We start from the raw sequence: 25893 nt of genomic DNA on the forward strand, positions 1-25893 counted from the left end.
CCAGAAGAACAAACTCAAAACCACCCTCGCGAGGTCACCCACGGCCTAAACTTTTGCCCACAACCATAGAGTCATAGAATAATTTGGGTTGGAAAGGACCTTACAGTTCATCCAATGCCATCCCTGCCATGAGCAGGGACATCTTCACCAGCTCAGGTTGCTCAGAGCCCCGTCCAGCCTGGCCTGGGATGTCTCCAGGGATGGTTCAGCCACCACCTCTCTGGCCAACCTGGGACAGGCTCTCACCACCCTCAGGGGCAAAAACATTTCTTATTTCTATGCTGAATCCCCCTCCTTTAGTTTAAAACCATCGCCCCTTGTCCTATCACAACAGGCCCTGCCCAAAAGTCTGTCCCCATCTTTCTTCTCATCCCCTTTTCAGTCCAGAAAGGCCGCACTAAGGTCTCCCCGGAGCTTCTCTTCTTCAGCTGAACACCCCAACTCTCTCAGCCTGTCCTCCCAGCAGAGCTGTTCCAGCCTCGCATCATTCCTGGGGCTCCTCTGGCCCCTCTCCAGCAGCTCCATGTGTGTCCTGTGCTGAGGACCCAGAGCTGGACCAGCACTGCAGGGGGGTCTCACCAGAGCGGAGCAGAGGGGCAGAATCCCCTCCCTGCACCTGCTGCTCACGCTGCTGGGGATGCAGCCCAGGACACGGCTGGATTTCTGGGCTGCAAGTGCACGTTGCCGGCTCATGGCCAATCTTGCACCCCCAAGTCCTTCTCCTGGGAGCTGCTCTCCATCCACAGCCTTGATTGATACCAGGGTTGCCTCGACCCAGGTGCAGGACCTTGCACTTGGCCTTGTTGAACCTCATGAGGTTCACATGGTCCCACCTCTCTAGCCTGTCCAGGTCCCTCTGGATAGATCCCTTCTCTCCAGTGTGTCCACCGCACCCCTCAGCTTGGTGTCATCGGAAAACTTGCTGAGGGTTCACCTGATCTCATCGTCTGTGTCACCAACGAAGATGTTAAACAGCACCCAGTCCCAACCCCCAAGGAACACCACTAGTCACTGGTCTCCACGTGGACATTGAGCCACGGACCGCAACTCCAAGTGCGACCACCCAGCCAACTCCTCATCTGCCGAGTTCTCTGTCCATCAAACTCACATCTCTCCAACTTACAGAGCAGAATGTCATGTGGAACAGTGTCAAGTGCTTTGCACAAGTCGAGGCAGAAGCTCCATGAGAAGCCAGTGACATTTCCTTCCTGTGAACCAACTCGAGGTCTGTCTGACCTCAGCAGATGTATGAAGGACACCTTTACAACTCTTCAAACACAAGTATCTGGAACACCAAGAAACTCTTTGTTTGCTGAGTCAAGAAATTCAGCAATTCTCCCTGCAGCTCATTGGCAAGTCATCCCTCACTTTTCCTACTCACCTCAGTGTATGGGTCCAGTTGGTCCAGTTCTCTGGCAAGTAAGAAGTGGAGATTTTCGAAACTTGATTTTAATATACAAACTGTTTGTACTATCTCCTTTTCAGTCTTAATCTTAAGAGTCAGCTGTCCTGAATACAGCTTCGTAACTTCCTGCAGAATGGTATTAACTGACAATTCAAACATCCTGTAACATATGGGAGCTCTTCTCCCCTCTATAAATTCCTTCCTACAACACGCATCGCTATTTTCAAACAGTAGTTTTCCTCAAGCAAATAAAAGCTACAATATCCGCCCCGTCCCTTTTATAGCCAAGTACACAGTAATCCCTAGTTGACTCAGCTACTACGGAACATTTTACTACCCTGAGGAGTCTTGCTACATCTTTCTACTCCTATTCTGCTACACTGAGGATTTACACTACCTCAAAAACTACCATCTCAATGCTGCAATTAAAAGTACACTTTTCCTGCCACTAAAACTAATCATTTCGGATGGCTTTGCTATGATTTGGAATGTTTACTCTTTAAATATCCACTTATTCTCAACTAGGATAAACTACACTAAAGGAAAATTCTCTTGAAGGTAAGCAGAGGTATTAAAGCAGAAAACATCCCAACCAATTTGCAGAAAATCTGATTATAACTTAAACCAGAGAAGGCGTAACCTTCTAGAAAAGAAACGAGGGTCAACACACGTAAAAGACTGAACTTCTCTCAACCTTTTTACTACAAAACAGGTTTCTGGTAAATAGAGGAAAACCAAATAACTTCTATTATCTACAGAAGATAGTAGAAACCTCCCAAGTGACCCTAAGCTTTTAACGCCACCACAAAATTCAAGGCTCTTGGCTCTACTACTATTATTTCTTAAAAATCATGATATTTTTGAAAATCTGGGCACTATTGTTCTTTTAACTGCACTCAATTCAAAGGAGTAAAAACCTAATTTGTCTTCCATGGCCACAGAGAGAGAGCAGATAAATAAGACCTTGCTTTGAAATAGAAAATCCACACAGTCTAACTCTGAATTTCTTGACTTTCAAAGGTCTCACACGTGAGTGATTTCCTGCTGTTTAAAAAATAACCCTCCCTCAAAAGCCCATTTTTATTCTGGAGAATATCTCGCTTTTTCACAATACAGGGTGTTTCAAAACGATGGACCCAATTGCAAAGCTACAGAGATTTCAAACTGGGTCTTTTTGAAACACTCTAGTTTAACTGATATACCTAAAACCTACACTTTTGATGAAGTCACCATTTTCACCAGGACGCTGGAGTTTTGTGCAAGTTCAGGTGTTCTTTATAGCATGCATAACACACACCTTGGTAACACTTAGAATATAAGATTTTTAACGCAGCATGTGGAACACACTCAGGAAAAGTCACCAGATGTAAATAAAAATAGTAACATAAAGGCAAAATACTTAGAGTGACAGTAAACCCACAAGCAAACTGGAGTTTAAACAGGAGATATTTGTGATCTTTATCAGCACAAGCCTCCAATTAACCAGAAGCTTCTCCTTCATAAACCTATCAAAATGACAAAGCAATTTTCTCCCAAGTTTCAGCTTTAAATATGCTTTTGAACTAAGATTTTATTCATCATTTAAAACATTCCAATCCACACAACCTATGATAAACGACTCTTTCTTAAACCATGAAATATCTTTACCTCGTGCTTGAACAATGACCCTCTAGCAATGCACACAGAAAATATTTCCAGACAACATTAAACGGCGTGCAATGTACTCACCATAAATCACATTACTGTACAGTTTGGGATTAGGATGAGTTGCCACTAGCAACAGAGCCAAAACAATCAATTGTCACTATATAGAGAGAATTCTCGTAACCTCAAATGTAGGCAACGTTTTCAAGCAATTTGTCTCAGAAAAGTATTAGCGTGTGATCATCCAGACACAAAACAATGTTAAATGTTAAAACAATAGAGTTTTCCCTTTAGTAGAATAAAAAAAAAACAAAAAGAACAACCAGAAAGCTGCTGGTGAGCACGAACATTTCATTCACCCTTTTCAAAAGAAAAGCGCATCATTTTCGTAGCGTTATAGTATTAGTGTTTACAACAGATTGGTTTTAAGGCTTAAGTGTATTTAAATGATCACCCACCAGTTTTGCTTTAAAACAGGAATCTAAGCAAACATTAGGGAGAGACACAACTGAACCAAATCCAAATGTATTTTTCTCTAGGTTACCCAACCCTGATTCATCATATTCAAGATATTTAGCAAAACACCAGTATATTATCATTCAGTCTACCAGGAGGTTTTAGAGAACAGGAATATGAGGAGTTTCTTCGATCCTCATTTGCTGAACAGTTCTCTGAAGAAACCAAGACACATTTCATCATCCAAGCAGCTTATTTCATCCTGGATTTGCAAAATGGTTTGTAGTAGGCAACAACAACAACCTGCAGAGTTTTCACCTTACTCATCTGTCACATTTTAGGAATCTTGCCAGTGCCACCCAGGTTTATTATAAAGACTTTTCTCCTTTCTTTAGCTGTATTTTTAATACAGGCATTTCATTTTTAAATTATGCCCTTCATAAAGTTTCATTAAGTCAAATTCTGTATTTTAATGCATTTGACAGGTAATAATAATTACCATAATGGTTTTTTTTCCTCCAAGTACAATTGCCCTGCTTTGTAAGAATACAGTACATGTACTGATTTTCTTAATAAAACTTAAGAGTCCACTGAAAATATGCGGCCCAGTTTCTAAAATGCATCTGCAGGTTTATCTCAGAGCATCCTTTATATTTTAAAGGAACACAAGCTGCAACTGAGTGCAATTTATCCCACTCCTCACACAACGCACAGACCTCAGCACGTTCGCCGCTAAAATACACGTTATTTACACCCCAATTGTATCGTTCTATGCGCTAACCCATTCGTACCTTCACAAAAAAGCTGCTGTTGTTGAAGAAACAGCTGCTATTTGTTGCACGGCTTCCTATGCAGATGGCGTAACAAGAAAGCATGTTCCTGCTCACCGTATAGTTTTCTGCAAACAACATTGCTCAGAGTTTTCCTTCAAAGGATATTTAAAACTGCTCGTACCTTGGATGCCACTGAGAATTGCAAAATACACACTTCTCCCACCACTTTCTCATGTCCCTGCTGGAATTATCCAATGCTATATTGCTACTACAGGTTGTGGTGCACATACTATGGGAAAACAGCTATCCCCACCACCTGTTCTAAACAAGCTCTGGAAAGGCCGCTTGGTTCCCCGTGATTCAGCTCATCCCTGGGCCACGTGGGACTTCAAGGAAGCACCAGGGGAGGTATCGAAACAGAACAGTGCTTTCTGAATTCGCTGTTATTGCTGGAATAACGAGAAAAGGAGTGGAGGCAGCTGGATTTCTGTAGATAGAGCATCTGCCGGAGCAGTGGGGGGAACAAAAACAAACTCCGGTATTTTCTTACTAATGCCACTCACCAGCAGGCCTGGCAGGGCTCTGCTTCTCTTTGAACTGTTTCTTTTCCAGTTCGGCTCATCTCCCGTACAACCAGTCTTTTGTGCTTTGATCGTTCGCTACACAGGGAAAGAGCAGCCAGGGTCCCACCCCATCCTTTTTCCAAAAAGCAGAAACATAACTCAAGTCTACTGCCAACCAGCCTCTTAGAAAAGATATTTGAAAGAATACGAGAAGCCTGTTCTTGCCACTGGCTTTCCTTGATCTTGATTACTACCTGTAGTACCACCGGCTGCTACAAACACCTCGGAACGGGAAGCCCAACAGAGGATAATCTTCCCCGAGGGCAAATACAGCTCAGGTGCTTAAGGAGGAATTACGACTTAGTTTTCAATGTAACTAAATTCATGAAAACAGGATTTTTGGGGAGCAGGAGTATCAGATAGATAAGACTATTTTCCTGAATGAAAAGCTACAGTAGAACGAGACACAGTCGCTGTTCCAGGTCGCCTCTGCAATGGCCGTTTGCCAGCACAGTGAGGTGTAGAGAACTCAAAATGTATTTCAAACATCTACATCAACAAAACAGGGCCCAGTCCTTTTGTAATATCAAACTAACCTTTCAAATTGAGAAAAAGAATTTCAAAATTTCCAACAGATAAAACTTGCACAGCAGGGAGATCCATCTGCTCGCTTGGAAGTAGAAAAGTCTTTGGTTGCATCTGGATTCACAGCATTTCTTTGGCTGAAAGGTTCTGCTCTAGGTTATGAACGGGACGGCAGTGTCATGGCCCACCTCCACGTGAAGGATTTGGCATCCCCAACAAGCAGAGAACATCAAAGCACCCCTGCTAGGCAAAAAGAACTTTTTGGGAAAGATCAAAGCCCAACACGCTCCACAATCTAGGCCAGGGGGTGTTTAAAAGCCTACCCCAAACTCCAGAACAAAGCTCGCTGTGGACAGTCGCGTTCCTCCGGCACAGCAGAGCTCTGCGGTCACAGCAAACCTTGGCTGCGGGACACAGAACACGACCGCTCGCGAGTCCAAATCTCCCCAGGAAATGAGGAATAACAACATCACCATCCTTGATTTCAAGTAAAAGAAACATACCCTCACTCCTGCTTTACATTTGTAAAGATGAAAGTGAAGACAGCCCCCTCTTAATAAAAGGGAGCACTAACAGCAAGCACGTGCAAAAGAGAGAATTAAAGAACATTTTCATCGGGCTTCAGCAACACACTAGATGATGCTCAAACTCTTTTTGTAGATTGTTATACTATTTCTTGAGTACCAAATACCCAGTAGCTGCTAGAGAAGCAATAAAAACATCAAAGATTTAATTCCCCTGGTGTCAGACATAGTAAAGCCACGTCTCCCCCAGCAACAGGCAGACTGAAACACCAACTTTAGCCACTCTTTGGATACTGGCATCAAAATACTGCACATTTACAAAGGAAAGACTCATGTAATAACAACGATTATTTTCACCTCCTCGGCAGAAAAGTCTAAGCTTCAAATGCTCAGAAAAACTAGAGTATAAGGCCTTCTTTGTTTTCTACACAACTGATTAGCTCATAGTAACTACACAAAATCTGCTTTCACGTAGATTAATACAAATACACCTTCCAGATCGTTACACATTGGAGCTGTTCACTCATATTCGAAACGCACAGAAAATAGCCAAGAGGCGAACTAGTCTTACTGAAATTGCTCCAAGAAACTGCACAAATTACTTTTATTTCATCTCTTTTCTATGGAAAATGTGGAATACAAGGAATAGCCACAACTCCCGCTAACAGATCCAAAGATACTAGTTATACAAAATACTTCAATACCTCAGAAATATTAATATGTTTCCTATACAGAGATCTGAGCATTCTTTTAACTGCAAAGAAAACATGAGATTGCTCAAAGATCTAGAGAAAAAAACCAAATCATGTGCCCTGAATCACTTTGCTCACAAATTCCCACAGGGTTCTGTTATCCTGCTTGGAAAAAATAAAACAAACAGACCAAAAAATAATAACAGCTAAAAAAATTACTACAGGCATTTTCTTCCCTGTCTGGATTATCAAAGTCTCAAAGAGATCAACTCCAGTAGGTTTATTGTCTGCTTTTATATGGAGAAAGAGGAAAAAAAATGGTCTAGTATCAAAAGGGTTTTAACCAGCCTAAGAGTAGTTCAGTAAACAGAATTATAGTTACAACGAGGTACTGAAATGCAAAGCATTCAGCTTTTAAAACCCACACTCATACATCATGTTACCTTGCTCTATATTATATTTCAACACTGCTACTGCTCCAGACATGGTCCCATCCAACACTGTCATCTCGAGCACTATTGAATGGGGGTGAGGAAAAGAAACAGTGGAGGTTTGGACTTCTCTGCTTGAAAGAGCCACATGGAGAAGACAAGGAGCAACAGTAGAAGTTGCACTGAGAGAAGTTTCTTATTGATACAAGATAGAAATTTGTTACATGGAGAACAAGGAATCACTGGAACAACCTCCCAAGGGCCACGGTCAAGTCATCATTGCTGGAGGTTTTCAAGATGTGATGGGACAGGGTGCTGGGGAATGTCACCTGGGCCCCCTTTGTCACAACAGGTTGGACAAGATGGTCTTTTGAGGTCCCAACCTGGGCTGTTCTATGATTCTATGAACTTGTGGACCACAGTTGACTTGTATTTTGTCAATTTAGGGCAAAGTCAAGCAGATGACACCAAGTTGGGTGGGAGTGTTGATCTGCTGGAGGGTGGGAAGGCTATACAGATGGATCTGGACCGGCTGGTCTTCTCTGAACCTCATGATGGTCCTGTCTTAATTAGTGTTTTCTCCTTGTAATTCAGATGGAACTAAATCCTAAAAGCAATACTACCATTCCCAGAAATGGCTCGGTTTCTCCCAACTGTACAAACATCAACACTGTAGCAGATCTTGTCTAGAAAATGCAAACGCTTAACCTATGAACACGTCTCTCACACAACTATGTGGACTAACAGCATTGGGAAAAATTAGAAGATAAAGAGGAAATTCAAAAGCAGGACCTATTTCTAATCAGGTGTTACTAGGCAGCTATATTTACTTGTCCTCTTATTTAGTCAGCTTAGATCACATGGAGAGAATTTGAAACAATCACACAAAATCAGTTAACAGGAAAGAAAACTTCATCACAGCCAGCACATTAAAATAACATGTAAAGCAGCTGCCATCTACACCCTTTTTCACTCGTGGCAACACAAAAGTACATTTAGAGATAAGACGGGTTAAAACCAGGTTGGGTAGATACCAACAGTAGGAAAAGCAGCTGCTAGAACTCAAGACACCACAATGCCACCTATTTTTGCTTTCTGAATCTATTTTTTAATTCCTAAGTCACTCCAGTCTCTCTCCTCTGTCTCTGCCTGGTTTTTGGATGGGCGTTCATTTTTAGAGCAAACATTAACAGAAATTCAACAGGCTAACACACGGTAGTGTTTCCAGATCGAAATTCACTATTAGGACGACATACAACTATTTTACTATGCTGCGGAAAGTCTGAAAGACATTTGGGTCAATTTTATTTCATTTTTTAAATAATTCAGGCCTTCATCTCTGCCATAATCAAACTCTGAATTAAAACCAAAGTACTTCCACTTTTAGACACTTAGAAAAATCACAGAATCACCGAATCGACTGGGTTGGAAAAGACCTCAGAGATCATCAAGTCCAACCCTTGGTCCAACTCCAGTCCATTGACTAGATCATGGCACTAAGTGCCATGGCCAATCTCAGCTTAAAAACCTCCAGGGCTGGTGAGTCCAGCACCTCCCTGGGCAGCCATTCCAATGCCTGACCACTCTCTCTGCACAGAAATGCTTTCTGATCTCCAGCCTCAATTTCCCCTGGCAGAGTTTAAAGTATAATTTAAAGTATTTTCTCAAATGTCCAGCCTTTCCAAATACTGCCAAGAATGTCTCACAAAATATACCAATTCATTTATTCTTATATTCAAGCACCTTTAAAAGCACTTTTAATCTGAGAGCATCTTAAGAGTATCATACCCACAAGAAAAAATGCAGTTTGTTTGGTTTTTTGCCTCCTCTCTTTTTCTTCCCTCCAAATATGCATAGGGAACACAGCAAAGGCAAAAAAAAAAAAAAAAAAACTTATTTATACTCAGTATTGTGTGTATTTAAACACGGCCACAAGCGCCAACATTTTCTTCACTAACGCTGGCTCGCATCTGGCACACGAGCTAGAAATAACTATACTTAGTGGCTTTACCACCATAAATCTTCGCGAGGCTTCCGCGTGGCTGAGCTCTCCTCGTAAAATCAGACACCGACGCATTTTGTCTTTCTCATTAAAGGGACGTTTGCTGGAGAAAGCGCAGGAGGACGGAGCTGCGCGTGAACAACCTCCTGGGAGCTGCCGGAGATGGGACCTGAGCGCGTTCTCACCGGCACAAAGAAAGGGATACTTAAAATACGGAACATCTCCGAACATTAAGAACAACTTTTAAAAGGTAAGAATAGATTCTACATGCAATAGCACATAGGAAAAAAACAAGGTTTTTTTTTAGTTGCTTTCACTCATTTTCCGCAAGTGTTAATGGGAAATACTGTGTCTATTTCAGAAATAAACACAACTGAACACCTACAAGCATTTACCCAATAAAATGCTTAATGTGTTCTTACTATGCATTTTGGAAAAATGTTATTAATGTTTTTAAAACTTACTATAAAAAAAACCACTAAATGCTACTTTGAGTCATTTTCATTTACTGCAAATACTTGACTGGAATAACTTTGGTTTAAGTTTTTCCCCTTTTTTACAGTTCATTTTTAAAAACACGAATGCAGAACACCTTTTTTTGGGTGCTTTCATATTGCAGTAAGCGACTAAGAAGGCTGAATAAGTTCACTGACTATTAAAACAGAAAAAAATCAGGTGCATATTCATCAGAAAACTCACATCACCATGTGCAATAGATACCAGTCGGGTTAAAAGTCCAGGAGGAGCAGGAGAAGCTCATCTCAATAACCAGCTGGGATGGCAAGTAAAGTAACACGGTACGAAGTTCTCTGCAGTTAAGATAACCACTATCTGAATAAAATAATTTGCAAAAAAAAAAAGAACACAACCTATTTATCTTTTTACCTCCATATCCCCTATGATGAGTATTTACATGAGGTATGATCTGATAATACCATTTTCTTCATTTGTCAGGACAAGATTCCCACTCACTGGCATTGCAAAGGCACGAGGTTTGCAAGGTCTCCTCGTGGGACTTGACCCAAATGCAAAAACTCAAATATGAAAAAGAAATTCAGCCAATGGACCATCAGGAGACTGGCTGAACAGGTCTATAACATAAATTCTATACATTTCTTAAGAAGATCTTTCAGCATCCATTTAGATCAGGTTCAACTAGACACCAAATACACACAGGTTCCCATTATAAGTTTTAGTAAAAACATTAGAACCACTTCAGATACAGCAGCAACTATCAGATTTTCTGAGTCATATCAGCTCCTATTATTTTTTAGAAGCACTGACCTGCAATGTTGTTGGCACTAGGGACCATGGACAAGGTTTTATTTTCTGATTAACTGTGGCACAAACGGCGGCATTGCCCAGAATCAGTGTTTACAACGTGCCTGGGGGTATTTTCAGCATCACAAACATTGAATTTATTCTGAGCCAGCTTGAAAACACCTCAGCAAAGCCAGTCCTGGTGGTGTAATAGTCTCCTGCTCTTCACCACACCCTTCTCAGAAAGGTGAGACCTGAATCTGTGCCCTCAAGACAAGATAAAATAATGGACTGTGAACCAGATTAACATGAAATCAGATTCATTAGCAGATGCACATTTCCATGTTCACCTGTGAGTGTCTACAAGAACTTCCAGAGGAAAGACAAGGCTGGCACAGATGGAAGGGGAAATAAAAACAACATCTTTAGCCAGGAAGCTGGATACAAAGGGTGGAGTGGCCTCTATCAATAGCCTCAACATCCCAAGGCACAGCAGGTCTTATTTACAGAAGTCTGTGCACCGCTTGCGCTAAAAAGGCTGAAAATACCATCTGTACAAGATGCTAAAAGCACTATTGGCAAAGGATGCCAAACCTGCAAAATAAACCTTTTCCCACCAAACGTGATGAAACAAATGCAACAAAACAGCAGAGGAAATTAAGCCAGGCCACACTAATTGCGTCTGGAATGATAAGAATGCTCTTCCTCTTTCCAATGCAGCTTATCAGGATATGTGTGCTGTGTCCTGAACATCTTTTATTCCCTTCGCATCTGGGGTTTTGAAAGGAAGAGTTAGGATTAAAAATACTTAGAGCCTCAAAAAGAAAGTCTTCCCCACAGAATCAGGCTTGGGTTTGATCAAGCGGATCAAAGGAAGAGCTATTCATTCCTTTAAAATTATTCTGTACCGTATATTCTAATATACATACCTCATTTGGGCAATTGTCAGCTACGCCTTGCGATTGCCACCATAAAAATCTGTAACAAAGGCGACTTTACAGAACTGCATCGCAACCGCTGGTTTTCTAGAGCTCTGCCAAGCAACTTTGTGGTGAAAAATGATAGTTAGCTCCAGGAATGGCCATAGTCAGACAAAATTCAGAAAACAAACCAATCACACAACTTTCTGCAAGTTAAAGGATTCATTCTTTAAAAAGAGCATGGAGTCGAAACTGAAAATGCAGCCTTTGGTTAAGAATGCAGGGGTTTTACTCAGAACCAGAATCTTCTTGGTTTTTGACCAGCTGACCTAACAAATCTGAATTCTCCCAAAAGCTTCTAAGGAAACACAAGCCCTTAAAAATCAGACTTTTAGAGCATGTGTTGGAATCGCCTTAATAAACAAAAGCTCATTCAAATGCAAACCTTCAAGCTAAAATGGAGAAGAAATGTTTTCTTTCTGATGTGAGAAATGGATTGTTTGGGTTTTTTTACACTATTACTTCCGCTACAAAAAGAAAAGACCCCAAAGAACCATCAAAAATAAACCTTCATCAGTGAACCAAAAACTATAAAGCTACTCAGACATATTGAAATAGGAGATCCATTACTTTTTTCTGTCGGGGATTTAAAATAAAAAATGACGGAGTGTGGTTCATTTCTCTATTTCCCTGTGCCAAGACAGGCCTGAATCATCACACTGTGCCCATGTTTATACTGAAGCTTTTTCTTTTTCCACTCAAAACTTGGGCTTCCACACCCAGTAGTCCACATTTTTTTTTAAATACATTCCAAGCTTCCCTCAAACAGTTCCAGTCAAAACATCACCAGATTTTAATTCTGTCAAGAATGCGAGCATCTCATTAAAGGCCTAATTACAGGTAACGTGCCCAGACCACAAATTCTGTGGTATCTTTAAATGAAATGTTATTCAGAAGTACCGCCACCAACTTTTCTCAAAATTTTGCATTATTTAGTGTTATAGCAAAGAATTCAGCTGTGTGTCCTCAACTCATTAACAGAGTTTTGGGGAAAAAGAAGATTACAAATGAATTGACAATACTGTGGTGAGAAAGATCAGCCCAAGAGGGGAAAGGGACCTGGGGGTCCTGGTGGACAACAGGATGACCATGAGCCAGCACTGGGCACTTGTGGCCAGGAAGGCCAATGGCATCCTGGGGTGGATTACAAGGGGGGTGGTCAGTAGGTCAGAGAGGTTCTCCTTCCCCTCTACTCCACCCTGGTGAGACCCCATCTGGAATATTGTGTCCAGTTCTGGGCCCCTCAGTTCCAGCAGGACAGGGAACTGCTGGAGAGAGTCCAGCATAGGGCAACAAAGATGATTAAGGGAGTGGAGCATCTCCCTTATGAAGAAAGGCTGAGGGAGCTGGGGCTCTTTAGTTTGGAGAAGAGGAGACTGAGGGGTGACCTTATTAATGTTTATAAATATATAAAGGGTGAGTGCCAAGAGGATGGAGCCAGGCTCTTCTCGGTGGCAAACAATGATAGGACAAGGGGTAATGGGATCAAGCTGGAACACAAGAGGTTGCACTTAAATTTGAGAAAAAACTTCTTCTCAGTGAGGGTGACAGAGCACTGGAACAGGCTGCCCAGGGGGGTTGTGGAGTCTCCTTCTCTGGAGACATTCAAAACCCGCCTGGACATGTTCCTGTGCGACCTCACCTGGGTGTTCCTGCTCCAGCAGGGGGATTGGACTGGAAGATCTTTTGAGGTCCCTTCCAATCCCAAACATACTGTGATACTGTGATGAGGAAAGAAAATGTCGTTAACGCCTAAGAAAACTGCAAGCTTTAAAGAAACAAAAATTAAGCCTCTAGATCTACCAGATGCCTTTTCAAATGTGAGTCAAACCCAGACTAAAACAATATTGTGCACACAGTTTTCATGAGTTTTTCTAATGATTCCACTGTTTTCCACATTGGCAGGTTGCAGATTTCAGAGCCCGTAAGCGCGGAAAAAAATCACTCTGCTCCTACTTCAATAAATCCCTTAACACCAGGGGCGAGCATCACACATGCTGAATGGAGTGAATAACCTTGGAGAAGAAAGGAAAGGTGGTGATGAAGGACAAGTTACTGAAAGGATAAAGGAAAAAAGATGATCTTATAGAAACCTCCCAGTGACTGCAGAGAGGAAGTTCTGAACAGGAATTAAATCAAATTTAAAAAGCCTTATCAGATACCCATTAGTCAGAGGCAAAAATGCTCTGGAGCCCAACACGGGGTTCAGGAATATCCAAACAAAGTGCATTCCCTGCAGCTGGAGATTGGAAAAAAAAACAGGAAAAAAGGTAAACTCCTCACTACCACTGTGCCTCAGGACACAAAAATAAAGCTCTCTCATCATTTTTCAGAATCTCTTCTGGCATCCTACTATATATGGCTATATACACATATAAATACACATTCTTTTACAGTTTTACTTATCCTTCTGCAGAGCTATCCATACTGTGACAAGACTCTTCCCTAACAGTCTCTGTTAAGCGATCTGCGTTGTAGTTGCTATATTAGATTTGCTGCAGTTAAAATTGGAACTGCAGTTTAGTTTTGACTTCAGTAGCTTGACTCACAGCCAAAGTTGCTGTAAACCTTATCACGAACCCACCAGTATCATCAGCGAGATTACACAAGAGTAGTCGAATTCCACTGGAGAGTACAAAGTATATTCAGAGCAAAAGGTTACAAGCAGGTTTATGAAGCGGAACATAATTCAATACATAAAATGACATGTTAAAACAAGCAGCAACTAGCTATCTAGAGATACATATTCATCATATTCATTCATTTTTTATTTTTTTTTTAAATATCTGTAATGTTTACTCAGGCTTGTTATAACAGGAATTAGACACCTAGTTAGAGATGTTTAATTACTCTGTCCTCATACTAGGGACATAAACACAAATCCCCATAAGTTCCCTCTTCCCTCACCCACATACTCCACATGGAACCTGCTACATCTCAGCGGAGCAGAACGAAGTGACGAGGCAACAGCATCCAAGACCAGAAAGGGCTCAGACTGCTACAGAAAACCCACCAGAAAATCTCCCCACTTAGCAAATAAACACAAAGGCTTCACAAACCCAGCAGGTGTAAGCGGTACCGCTGGACATTAAATACAAAAGCATCTCGGAAATAGAGGTGATGCTCAAGAACTAATTAAAATCCACAAGCTGAGAACTGGATGAAGAAAGGACTAGGGGAGAGGTGAAGTATCTGGGAGGAAAAATCAAGAAATAAGTTGACAAACTGGAAGGAGGGAAATATCTTGAGAGGGTGGAGCTTTGGATGAGAGGATGGAAGATGGAAAATACCACACAAAAGCGACAGGAGAAAGGCAAATGACACAGAAATAGAGTGAGAGGAGAATGTAGCTTTACAAAAAAGAAAGTAGAATGAATTTATAAGATACATTACACTGCATTATATGCTAGACTGAACAATAAGAAGGTATTTTAAATAAGAGAAAGTACAGAGGGAGAAACCACAGGGACAGACGAGGGAAAGAAATAGAAGGAGGGGTCTGTACAGATCTCTGCATCCGTATCAGGAGCACACAAAGATTATGAGCCTGTGACTCTGGCAATGCCTTTTCCACTATGAATTTAGTTGAAACTGATGCAAAACTGAATTCAGGACCTGAAAAATGAAAGGACTATTGCTGTTCCATTTCAACCAGAAATCATGCAATCTTTGAATCTATTATATTTTGAACACACTGTAAACAGACTTAAAAATCATGAAGTGGCATAAGATCAACACGTTCAGACAGCAGAAAATTAGCAAAAATTTAAATAAAGGGAATGGATTTATCCTGAAATTATCCCTTTTGGGGAGAAAAGTCAAGGAAGGTTTGATTTGAGGTGGGTGAGTTCCCTAATCCTCACGGGGAGATGGTAGGAGCCCTTCAGCAGCAACCCAGACTTTAAAACAGATTAAAACAGCCATAAAACCACCAGCTCATTCTCTCTGGCAAAACATGAAAGCAAAGAAGGTTAAAAAAAAAATTAAAAATTCAGAATACATTAGCAAAAACTGTAAAGGCATATAAAGTTCCTTTGCAAAGCAGGCCTGGAGATAACACTCAAGGTAAAGCAACTATCACCTAACGAGTTTATAAAGTCTCTAGCATATAAATACATTAAAGAAATACCAAATTCAATGTGCATCATACAGAGTTCTTTACAATTTTGCAGACATGTGTACACAGCAAAAGGAAAGCCTATGTCGCAGCAAACTAAGGGTAATTTCAGACCACTCCACGGGACTTAATTACTACCAAGAAACACATAAGGCAATCTTTAAAACCAATATAAAATCTCTAAAAATTGCCAACACCTCTGATAAATTCAGCCATTCATAACCCAGCTGGCCGCTGAGAAAAAATAAAACATTAACATGCTGCCCAAAAGCAGCCAGGTATGGAGGGAGTATAGAAGAACTTGTAGCCATAGAGCGACTTTGAAGGATTTCTGGTTCACAGGAACAAGCAAAATTGACTTTTCAGGGGGAAAAAACCTCTGTCTACATCACAGTTGCAGAAAGGCAATCTTTTTATAGTAATGCCAGCATGTGATCTATAGAAGATAAACATATGTCATGCCTAAAACGGAGCCAAGGATCCTAAAAGCATCCTGAATCACTTGTTCCACAAATTCCCCAGTCACCGAGTATGAAGAAATGTAACACGAAGAGCCAAATAGATATTATAAACACAGACACGTATTTTTAAACCTATTTGCTAACACATTTCAAAACACACTTTTTATTATAGTCTTGTCAAAGTCATGAAAAGATACTTCAGCTACTAAGCTTCTGAAGGGGGGGAAGGGGAAGGGGAAGGGGAAGGGGAAGGGGAAGGGGAAGGGGAAGGGGAAGGGGAAGGGGAAGGGGAAGGGGAAGGGGAAGGGGAAGGGGAAGGGGAAGGGGAAGGGGAAGGGGAAGGGGAAGGGGAAGGGGAAGGGGGAAGGAGAGAAGAAGAAGAGGAGAGAAAGGAGGAAGAGAAGGGAAGGGAACATAGTTTCTAAGCTTGCAAGCTTGCAGTGGATATTTGATTTTTGTTTTTTAATCGATATTAGAATTTTACGTTGTGTCAAAAGTCAGCCAGCTCCCAGGAAACTTTTTCACTCAACTACCAACACATAGTTTTGTCAAGTCCCAAGCAAAACATGTTGAGTTTTCTTCCCAGCCTCCAGAACCTGAATCTACATCCTTGCAGACAAAACACTGTATTATCATTTAAAAAGAAGAAAAATTTTAGATTTAAATAAACATGGTGGTTTTGTTTATGTACAGGCCTCGAGGAGATGAAGTATATGCAGAAAGGCTGGAGAAAATGTAGCTTTCTCCTATATGCCTCAGCCCTGACCAAGAAGAATCTTGTTTGGAAGAAAGAGAAGTTCAGTCTTTGTCTTCTCCAAATGACATTGTTTAAGCCTTCAAACTACAAACATTTAAAGCAGCGCTCAGTTCTGCATAAAGATATCAAAGCTGTTGGAATGGCAAGTATGCTTAGGATCTGGTAGGCTGCCAAAAATCATCTGCTAAAATACTAGACAATGGATGTATTCTATTAGAACTCCTAAGAGAATTGTCTGATCTTTTCCTTGTACCACTTTTTTTTTTTAGTTGTATACCAAACTGAGCTGAAATTATATTAAAAAAAATGTAATTAAAGAGTTTTAAATCCTATACAAACACTATGGCTCAGAAGTATTGTGTATGTGATTCGAATGCTTGCATTTATGTGCTAACAAATACATTAATTATGTGTAATAATTTAACATTTTTAAATACGCATTCTTAATCACTAGCTTGCAAATCATGTATTCAGAGTTTCTTATTGCCACTGCAGCAGTTAAGTTTGTAGAATTCAAAGCAGCATAAAGAGCACAAAGTTGAGCCTGAACGCTCCAACAATGCTACAAAGCAATGCAAACTTGCTCAAATCTTGATAAACAAACAGCGCTCAGTTCAAATTTAATACTTTCAGCTAACAGCAGGGTGCTTTCTATAAAAATTATTCTTCCTTCCAGAGACAAAAAGATGCTGTGTGTGGTTCCAACGAGCAAAAGCTTTCTGGAACACTCTGGCATCACGGTGGCTGAATATCCTGAATACGGTCATAAATACAGGAGGAACGGGATGACGAGGGTGACACCCAACTTCTCACCCGAGTGTCACACGCCGACCAGCGTAGTGTCACTGCCACTGAGTCCTCAAAGCCCAGCTCCTCCATCACGTGCAATTAAAAGGCCTCTGCGCCAAAAACAAAGATCTTCTTTTTTTTTTCCCTTTTCAGCCAATGTTTTTAAGTGAAAATCCTCTCATTCTCTCTTATTCTGTGAGCTGATATCTGAACAAATCGTCGACATGACGGAGCTGTCATATCCCATCACATCATGCCATGTTTAAAGAGTGTTTAATCTGTAAATCCACGCGGCGATTCTGCCAACACAGATTGCTCGCAACAAGAATGCTGAACAGCAACTCTGTACATTTAGGGACCGTTAGTGAATTAAATATATTAACCCAGCTTCTTAAGCTATAACATTAAAATTGACAAATTAAATTAACCGTAGGAATTTGATTACGTTAAAGAAAAATATTCTAGGCTAGCTTTTCCACTTGTTTTCCTGGTTTTGTGTCCACAGGCTAATAATGCTTATGACATCTCAGCAGAACACAGACTGAAGTAATTACAAGCTCCTGAAAAATAGGAAATGCTCACAAAACCTGGATGAGAGCAGCAGTACCTGGCCAAGATGTTCTAAAAATAAGCTTCTATCTAGGGGGAAAAATTCCTTGGATCAGTCTGTTACTTATTACTCAGCATTTGCTAGTTAAACACTGCACAGCCACTCATTTTAATCTAAGGAAATGAAAGCTGTGATCTTTCCCATACAAAAAAACCTGTTTCAACACCCACAGAAGAAAAACAGAGAAGGCTCAAACCTCGACATTCTGATTTATGAAGGCAGGACACCGTGAGAAAACAGTACGTCATCTGTCCAAGTTAACACATTTGCATTTTATAGACAAATATACAGCGAGAAATCTCATTTAAATAATTAATGGATGGACTATACGCTGCCAAAAAGAGCGGAACTCACTGCTCAACATTTCACAGAATGAACCATCCTTGAAACTGATCCTCTCCAAACGGAACAATTAATCCTCCATATAATGCCAGGTACCCACTACCACCGTTATTTTATTAAAAGCAAACTTTTAATTTCAAGAGAATCAATCACATTAGGTAAAAGGAATAATACCCCCCCCTGCAACTGATGTCAGGTAGGTTTGCCTGTGCAGAGTTTTAAATTATAAATGCAAATATCTGCTTAAAAGTTTCTGGTAAAAAGTCTATTTAAAAGTGCTGGTCAAACCTACCTCCAGAGAGACATAAATCATCAGTGGTTTGAAGTATTTTAATATTTTTAGCAGCCTTTTACAATTGGTAAATCAAAGTCTTAGTCTATTATACAGAAAAATATTGCTGAAGAGACCAACGCTTTTTGTATGTTGTTTGTGACTTTGTTTTTTCAACATTTCCCCCACTAAAGAGAAGAAAAAATGGTTTGCATTGTGTTAGCTCCAGTTATAATTTCCAGCTGTGTCAAAACTTTAACAGCCTAAAAGCAGGAAATCCAAAGAGGAAATTCCATCGTCAGTTCCTGAAGTTTTGTAACTCAAATGTTCTTCCAAAAGCTGGATCTTAAAGGAATTTTGGTAGCATTTTCTGTAACCTTACCTGATATCTTCAAGTAGCTCACATTCTGCCTGATGCTTGGCCTGAAGTTTTGTCATCTGCTCAACCTGAATGTTTTTTAGCTCTTGTGTAACTTTCACCTACAAAAAAAGAAACCACAGACCACATATATTTTCTGTAGAGTTTAAGTCAAACTTCAACAAGAAAAAAACATACAATTCATGTCCTTCACCTATTGTGAAATGGCACGTTTCAGTAGCAAATTCAAACACAGAGTTAGGAGTGCGGTTTAACCCTAACGCAACATTCAGAAAAGCTGTTTTCAGTAAGTGCTGGCACCCCAGCACATGGCAAGAATCTCACACTTACACCCAACCATTAACGAAAGTGAAATTTTCTTCCGAAAGCTCGGAGGGTAGTTTGTGTGCAATAGAAGAGTTTTGTCTAAGGATAGCTTAAACATCAAGTTGCTTTTTGATTATGCATCAGGTCAAAAGAGCCCTCTATAAAAGGCTTTAGAATGTTTGCCTTACATTTTTTAGTATTGGTGTATTTTCCTTTGAACCTTGTGATCACGAAGCTAAAATGTCAACACTTTGGGAACCTCCTTGATAAGCGGCAGGTATCACCACTGGCATAGGTATCAGGAATGATTCGATTTTAGAAGGTAACCTTGGGGTTGTTTTGTTCTTGTTTTTATAAACCAACAGGTCTTGGCATTTAAGCCCTCTAGTGATCACAGGGAATCTGTGTGTCGGCCTAAAAAACGATCACGGGCATATCTGAAGACATTATGCATTCATGAGGACAGAAATGCCAAACAGTCACTGTAATGAGGGAAGAGAGATGAAAAATTCAGAGAGAAAGAAAACACAGATCTCCCTCTTCTTCACTAGCCAGGCAGAATAAAACCTAAATCTCACCAGAGAGCAAAAGCCTCCTCGATTTTAACTCTGAAAACAAACCTCCAGCAACAAGCACCCCTTAATCACATTATATAAAGATGAGTTTTTTCACTATACAAAAAAATCACATGTATGCCCCTCAGCTCAAGAAGAAAAAGTGTCTATTTTCAACACCAACTTTCAGCATTTTTATCTGTATACGAAAAAACCCTACTCAAAATAAATAAACCCACACACATGACCTATGTAATGGAAATAATCTCACATGAAATAATATAGGAAGAGAACGACATGCACGTAATATAAATAAGCCGCCAAGTGCAAACTAAAATAGAAATAAGAATTAACAAAAGCAGAGCCCAGCCACAAAACAAGAGGTCGAGGGGCAGGAACGAGCCAAGGAGAGATGTTGGGTGCAGCTGCCTGCCAGAGCTACTGGGGAGTCCAGGGGATGACAAGAGATTTCTGTTTATACTCCCTCTCCAACCTTCCTCCCCTCCCAGTCTCCCCCAGTCACTATTATACAGCTCTCCACCCCACAAACCCACTGCTATCTCTTCTCCTGACCGAGAAACCTCAACATGGCACATGAAATCTCCAACATCTATGGTGAGCTACAATGATCAGATTGTCAACGATTACTGCCCCAACCAGCCCCATCGGGCGGCGGTGCAAAAATCGCAAAACCACAAAACCCCTTTCCACGGGGCCCATAAAGGCACAGCTTATCCATCCTGAGCCCTGCTTCACCATCCCTGGTTCCTCCTTTCTCCCCACACACAACCCTCAAAACAACTAATCAATACATCTCTCCATGTATCAATACTTAGATATAGCTCAAGACCTCACCACAGCTCAAGCCTGCCAGGTAACAACCTGTCTACACAGACAAGCCACGCTTGAAACAGCCTTTTTTTCCCAAATCTACGTTCCTCCTTCCACCCCAATGCAAAGCACCCCATATTCCCATGGACACAAAAACCCTCCCCGCCGCATAGGCAGCTTGCTCCCATCACACAGATGTTGCACATTTTTGGCTGCTGATCCACACCGGGATACCCCACATCAACCCCAGACGCGACCTTCTCCTCCAACACAACCAACCCACCCACGGCTGTTGGTATCAACTATAGTAGCCAAACCCCCCCCATAATCCAGCTGGTAGCACCCCGCAATGGTACCGACTGTCCAAGCCCTCCTCTGCAGTCCCTGACCACCCTATCCTTCATCTCAACAACCTCCACTGGGCATGGGGGCCCAACACCCACCGCCCCCCCCGCACCTCCTGCTTCCACAGCCCCCACCATGTCCAATTTCCAACACCCCCCCCCAAGACATCCCCCCCCTTCCCCACCTCGCTGGGCCGCCCCTCACCCTCAATTCCCCCCTCACCCCCTTCCCTCCAACTCACCCTCTCCCAGACCACCCCCCCCCGCCTCCCCAAGCCCCCTCATCCCTCCCCACACCCCACACCAGTCACCCCCCCCCTCCGCCAGCCCCACTCAGCCGCCCCCCCCCCATCTCCACACAAGCCCCCTCGCCTCCCTCACCTTCCTCGGCGGGGGCTGCATGGTGCTGCGCTGGGTCTCCACATCAATTCCCTCCCCCCGGCAGCAGGACGCGGCCCCCGCTGCAGGAGGAGGAGGAGGAGCGGGCAGCGAGCGGCTCCCTCCCGGCTCGGGGCGAGTCGCGGTCGGCGGGAGGAGCGGGGGGTGGAGGAGGGGAGGGGGGGGGGGGGGTGAGGCCGCCTCTTCCTCACGGGCAGCGGCGGGCGGGCACCGAGCGGCGTCCCGAGTCCCGGCCCTGGGGAAGCGGGGAGGGGAAAGGAGGCGGCGGAGGGAAGGCGGGGAGAGAGCGGGGGGGGGAGCGAGTTCGAAAATTGAAAAAAATAAAAAGCAAAAGCAAAAGGAGGAGATGTGAGAGCGGAGAGCGGAGCGCGGCTCGGGAGCGCCCCGCTGAGGGGACGCGCGCGCCAACCGCCCGCCCCGCCCGCGGCCTCGCGCTCCAGCCGCCCAGAGCGGCCGCCATAGAGGGGCGGGGCGAGGCGCGGGCAGAGCGGAGGGGGCGGGGCCTCTCCGCGCCCCCGCCCCGCGGGTGTCGGCGGCCGCTGGGGGGCGCGGTGCGGGCGGGGCGTGTGTGCACGGGGGTGCACGGGGTGGGGGGGGAGTGTGCACGGGGGGTGCACAGGGGCTGTAGGGGTGTGCAAGGGGGGGGGGGGTTTGCAGCGGAGTGCAGGGGAATACACGGGGCGTGCAGGGGAGAAATGCAGGAGGTGCACAGTGTGTATAGGGAAGATGTGGGGGGTACAGTGGTGTGCACGGCGGGGGCAGGGCTGTGCACGGGTGTGCCCGGGGGGGGGTACAGGGGTGTGCACGGCGTGTGCACTGGAGGCGCAGGGCTATGCACGGGCGGGTGTAGGAGTGTGCACACGGTGTGCATGGGAGGTCTGGGGGGTGCAAGGGTGTGCACGGAGTGTGCGCGGGGGGTGCAGGAGTGTGTCCGGGGGGGCGCAGGGGTGTGCACGGGCGGGTGCAGGAGTGTGCACACGGTGTGCATAGGGGTTCCAGGAGGGTGCAAGAGTGTGCACGGGGGGGTTCACGGGTGGTGCAGAGGTATGCACGAAGTGTGCACGGGGTGGATGCGGGAATGTGCACGGGGGCTGCAGGGGTGTGCAGGGACTGTGCATGGCGTGTGCACGGGGGGGTGAAGGGGTGTGCAGCGGGTGTGCTCAGGGGAGATGCAGGGGGTGCACGGTGTGTACAGGGAAGGTGCGGCGGGTGCAGGGGTGTGCACAAGGGGATGCACGGGGAGGTGCACGGGGGGGGCTGTGCACAGAATGTGCAAAGGGAAGATGCGGGGGTGCAGTGGTGTGCACGCGGGATGTAGGGAGTGCACGGGGGGGTGTGCACTGTGTGCAAAGGGGGGTGCACGGGGGTTCTAGGGAGTGCACTGGGGGGGTGCACTGTGTGCAAAGTGGGGTGCACGGGGGTTCCAGGGTGTGCAGGGGGATGCACGGGGAGGGGTGCGGCGGTGTGCACAGGTGGTGCACGGGGTGGGGGATACAGGGAGTGCACAGGGTGTGTACAGGGAAGATGCAGGGGTGTGCACAGAGGGAGTGCAGGGGGGTGCACAAAGTGTGCATGGAGGATGCAGGCAGTGCATGGTGGGGATGCAAGGTGTGCACGGGGGCTGCAAGGGTGTGCACGGGGAAGATGCACGGCATGCAGAGGGGTGCACAAGGGACGCAGAGATATGCACGGGGGGTTGCACAGGGGCTGCAGGGCTGTGCACAGTGAGGGTACAGAGTGTGCACAGGGGTGTGCCAGGGAGTGCACAGGGGCTGCAGTTTTTGCACAAGCAGGTGCAGGGGTCTGCACAGGGAGAGTGCAGAGTTTGCACCCGGGGGTGCACAGTGGGTGCAGAGTGTGCACGGATTGTGCACAGGGAGGGTGCAAAGGGTGCACGGGGGGTGTGCACAGGGTCTGCAGCATTTGCACAAGGGGTGCACAGGGGGATATAGTGTGTGCATAAGGAGTGCAAGGGTGTGCGAAGGAGCATGAAGGGGGTGCACAGTGGGGAGCTGGGGTCTGCACGGTGGGTGCAGACTGTGCACCAGGCATGCAGGGGTGCACACAGGAAGGGTGCAAAGGATGCACAAGAGGGTGCAAGAGTGCACAGGGGTTGCAGAGGTGTGCACAAGGGCCTGCAGAGTTTGCACAGGGGGAAGGGGTGTGCACAGGGAGGGTGCGAGGGGTGCACAAGAGGGCGCAGGAGTGTGAACACAGGGGGTGCGTAGTTTGCACAAGGGAGTGTAGTGGTGCGCACGGGGGTGCACAAGGGGTACAAGGGTGTGCATAGGGCTGGTCCACAAGAGAGTGCACGTACATGCACGGGGGGTGCACAGGAGCGTGCACAACGGTGCAAGGGGGCTGCACAGCGGGGTGTAGGGTGTGCACAGAGGGGTGTGCAAAGGGTGCAAGGTGTGCAGGGGGGTGCACAGGAGGTGTACAGGGATGTGTGGATGTGCAGAGGGGTGCGGGGGTTCATTCAGGGGGGTTGCAGAGGAGTGTGCAGGGTGTACATAGGGCTCTCCCAGGGGGTGCAGGGCATGCACAGGGGCCTGCACAGAGGGGTGCAAGGTGTGCACAGGGGTTACAGGGATGCAGATGGAGAGAATGCAGCACTGTGCATGTGGGGGTGCACAGAGGGGTGCAAGGTTCGCACAGGGGTTACAGGGATGTGCATGAGGGGATGCAGCACTGTGCATATGGGGGTGCGCAGAGGGGTGCAAGGTTTGCACAGGGGTTACAGGGATGCAGATGGAGGGAGTGCAGCACTGTGCATGTGGGGGTGCACAGAGGGGTGCAAGGTTCGCACAGGGGTTACAGGGATGTGCATGAGGGGATGCAGCACTGTGCATATGGGGGTGCACAGAGGGGTGCAAGGTTTGAACAGGGGTGTGCATGGGGGGGGCGCAGCGCTGTGCATATGGGGGTGCACAGAGGGGTGCAAGGTTTGCACAGGGGTTACAGGGATGTGCATGGGGGGAATGCAGCACTGTGCACATGGGGGTGCACAGAGGGGTGCAAGGTTTGCATGGGGGTTACAGGGATGCACATGGGGGGATGCAGCACTGTGCATATGGGGGTGTACAGAGGGGTGCAAGGTTTGCACAGCGGTTACAGGGATGCGCATGGGGGGACACAGCTCCGTACATATGGGGGTGCACAGAGGGGTGCAAGGTTTGCACAGCGGTTACAGGGATGCGCATGGGGGGACACAGCTCCGTACATATGGGGGTGCAAAGAGGGGTGCAAGGTGTGCGCAGGGGTTACAGGGATGTGCACAGGGGGGATGCAGCGCTGTGCATATGGGGGTGCACAGAGGGGTGCAAGGTTCGCACAGGGGTTACAGAGGTGCGCATGGGGGGATGCAGCACTGTGCATATGGGGGTGCAGAGAGGGGTGCAAGGTTTGCACAGGGGTTACAGGGATGCACATGGGGGGAATGCAGCACTGTGCATATGGGTGTGCACAGAGGGGTGCAAGGTTTGCACGGGGGTTAGAGGGACGTGCATGGGGGGAATGCAGCGCTGTGCATATGGGGGTGCACAGAGGGGTGCAAGGTTTGCACAGGGGTTACAGGGGTGTGCATGGGGGGATGCAGCGCTGTGCATATGGGGGTGCACAGAGGGGTGCAAGGTTTGCACAGCGGTTACAGGGATGTGCATGGGGGGATGCAGCGCTGTGCATATGGGGGTACACAGAGGGGTGCAAGGTTTGCACAGGGGTTACAGAGATGCGCATGAGGGGATGCAGCGCTGTGCAAGCTGAACCCTTGGCTGTTGCAGGCAGGAGAGCCCAGGAGGCAGGAGTGATGTTCCCCTCCATGCAATGTCATGTTTCACTGGGTGTGAATTAAAAACCCCTGATCAGACACGCTGCTTTTTTTCTCCCTCCTGCTTAGCTTGCTCGGCTTATTAGATCTGCTGCAATGAAATCTTTGAAATATTAAAGTGCATTTGGATCTTTCCTTTAAGCAAATTACCGGGCGGTTTGCGGAGCGCGAGGCAATTCTCATAATTGCATTTTCCCAAGCGCTCCAGCGTTGCTGCTGCTCCATCGCCGGCTCCTTTATTATTGATGAACTGCTTCACTCCAGCTCCCAGAAAATGCCCCCTCGCTTTTGAAGATACTTTAACCATCGTATACACTTAAAAAAAACCCCTGAAATGCAACTTGAATTCTCCTTTCTCCTCCAGCTATTAGTTTATTTAGTGCTGCTAATTAGTCTTAACTCATTCTCCCCAGGAAATCTTCTCTAAATGATGAGTGAGACGCGGTGCATCAGTGGACGCTGTTAATATATATTGCAAATACCAAATTTTTGCTGCACAACCTGCAGACCCCAAAGGTGTGTGTGCAAAACTGTGCCCAGTAGCAACTTTAAGTGCATCCGAAGCGGTTTTTTGCACACCCATGTATGG

At 45.1% G+C, this 25893-nt stretch overlaps 1 protein-coding gene across 2 annotated transcripts in view; it reads right to left on the bottom strand.

Moving 5' to 3' along the window:
- FCHSD2 (FCH and double SH3 domains 2) overlaps nucleotides 1–21716 on the bottom strand; it is a 164926-nt gene extending 143210 nt beyond the window's left edge. For both annotated transcript variants that reach the window (XM_082056779.1, XM_082056778.1), the window contains exons 1-2: nucleotides 21458–21716; nucleotides 19045–19142 (exon numbers count right to left, since the gene is read on the bottom strand). In XM_082056779.1, coding sequence (XP_081912905.1) covers nucleotides 19045–19142; nucleotides 21458–21478 — 119 coding nt within the window. In that variant the 5' untranslated portion in view covers nucleotides 21479–21716. The remainder of the gene's footprint in view (nucleotides 1–19044; nucleotides 19143–21457) is intronic.
- Between the last annotated feature and the right edge of the window lie 4177 nt (nucleotides 21717–25893).

This window comes from Streptopelia decaocto (assembly GCF_964273445.1).
Source record: "Streptopelia decaocto genome assembly, chromosome: 1".
Lineage (NCBI taxonomy): Eukaryota > Metazoa > Chordata > Aves > Columbiformes > Columbidae > Streptopelia > Streptopelia decaocto.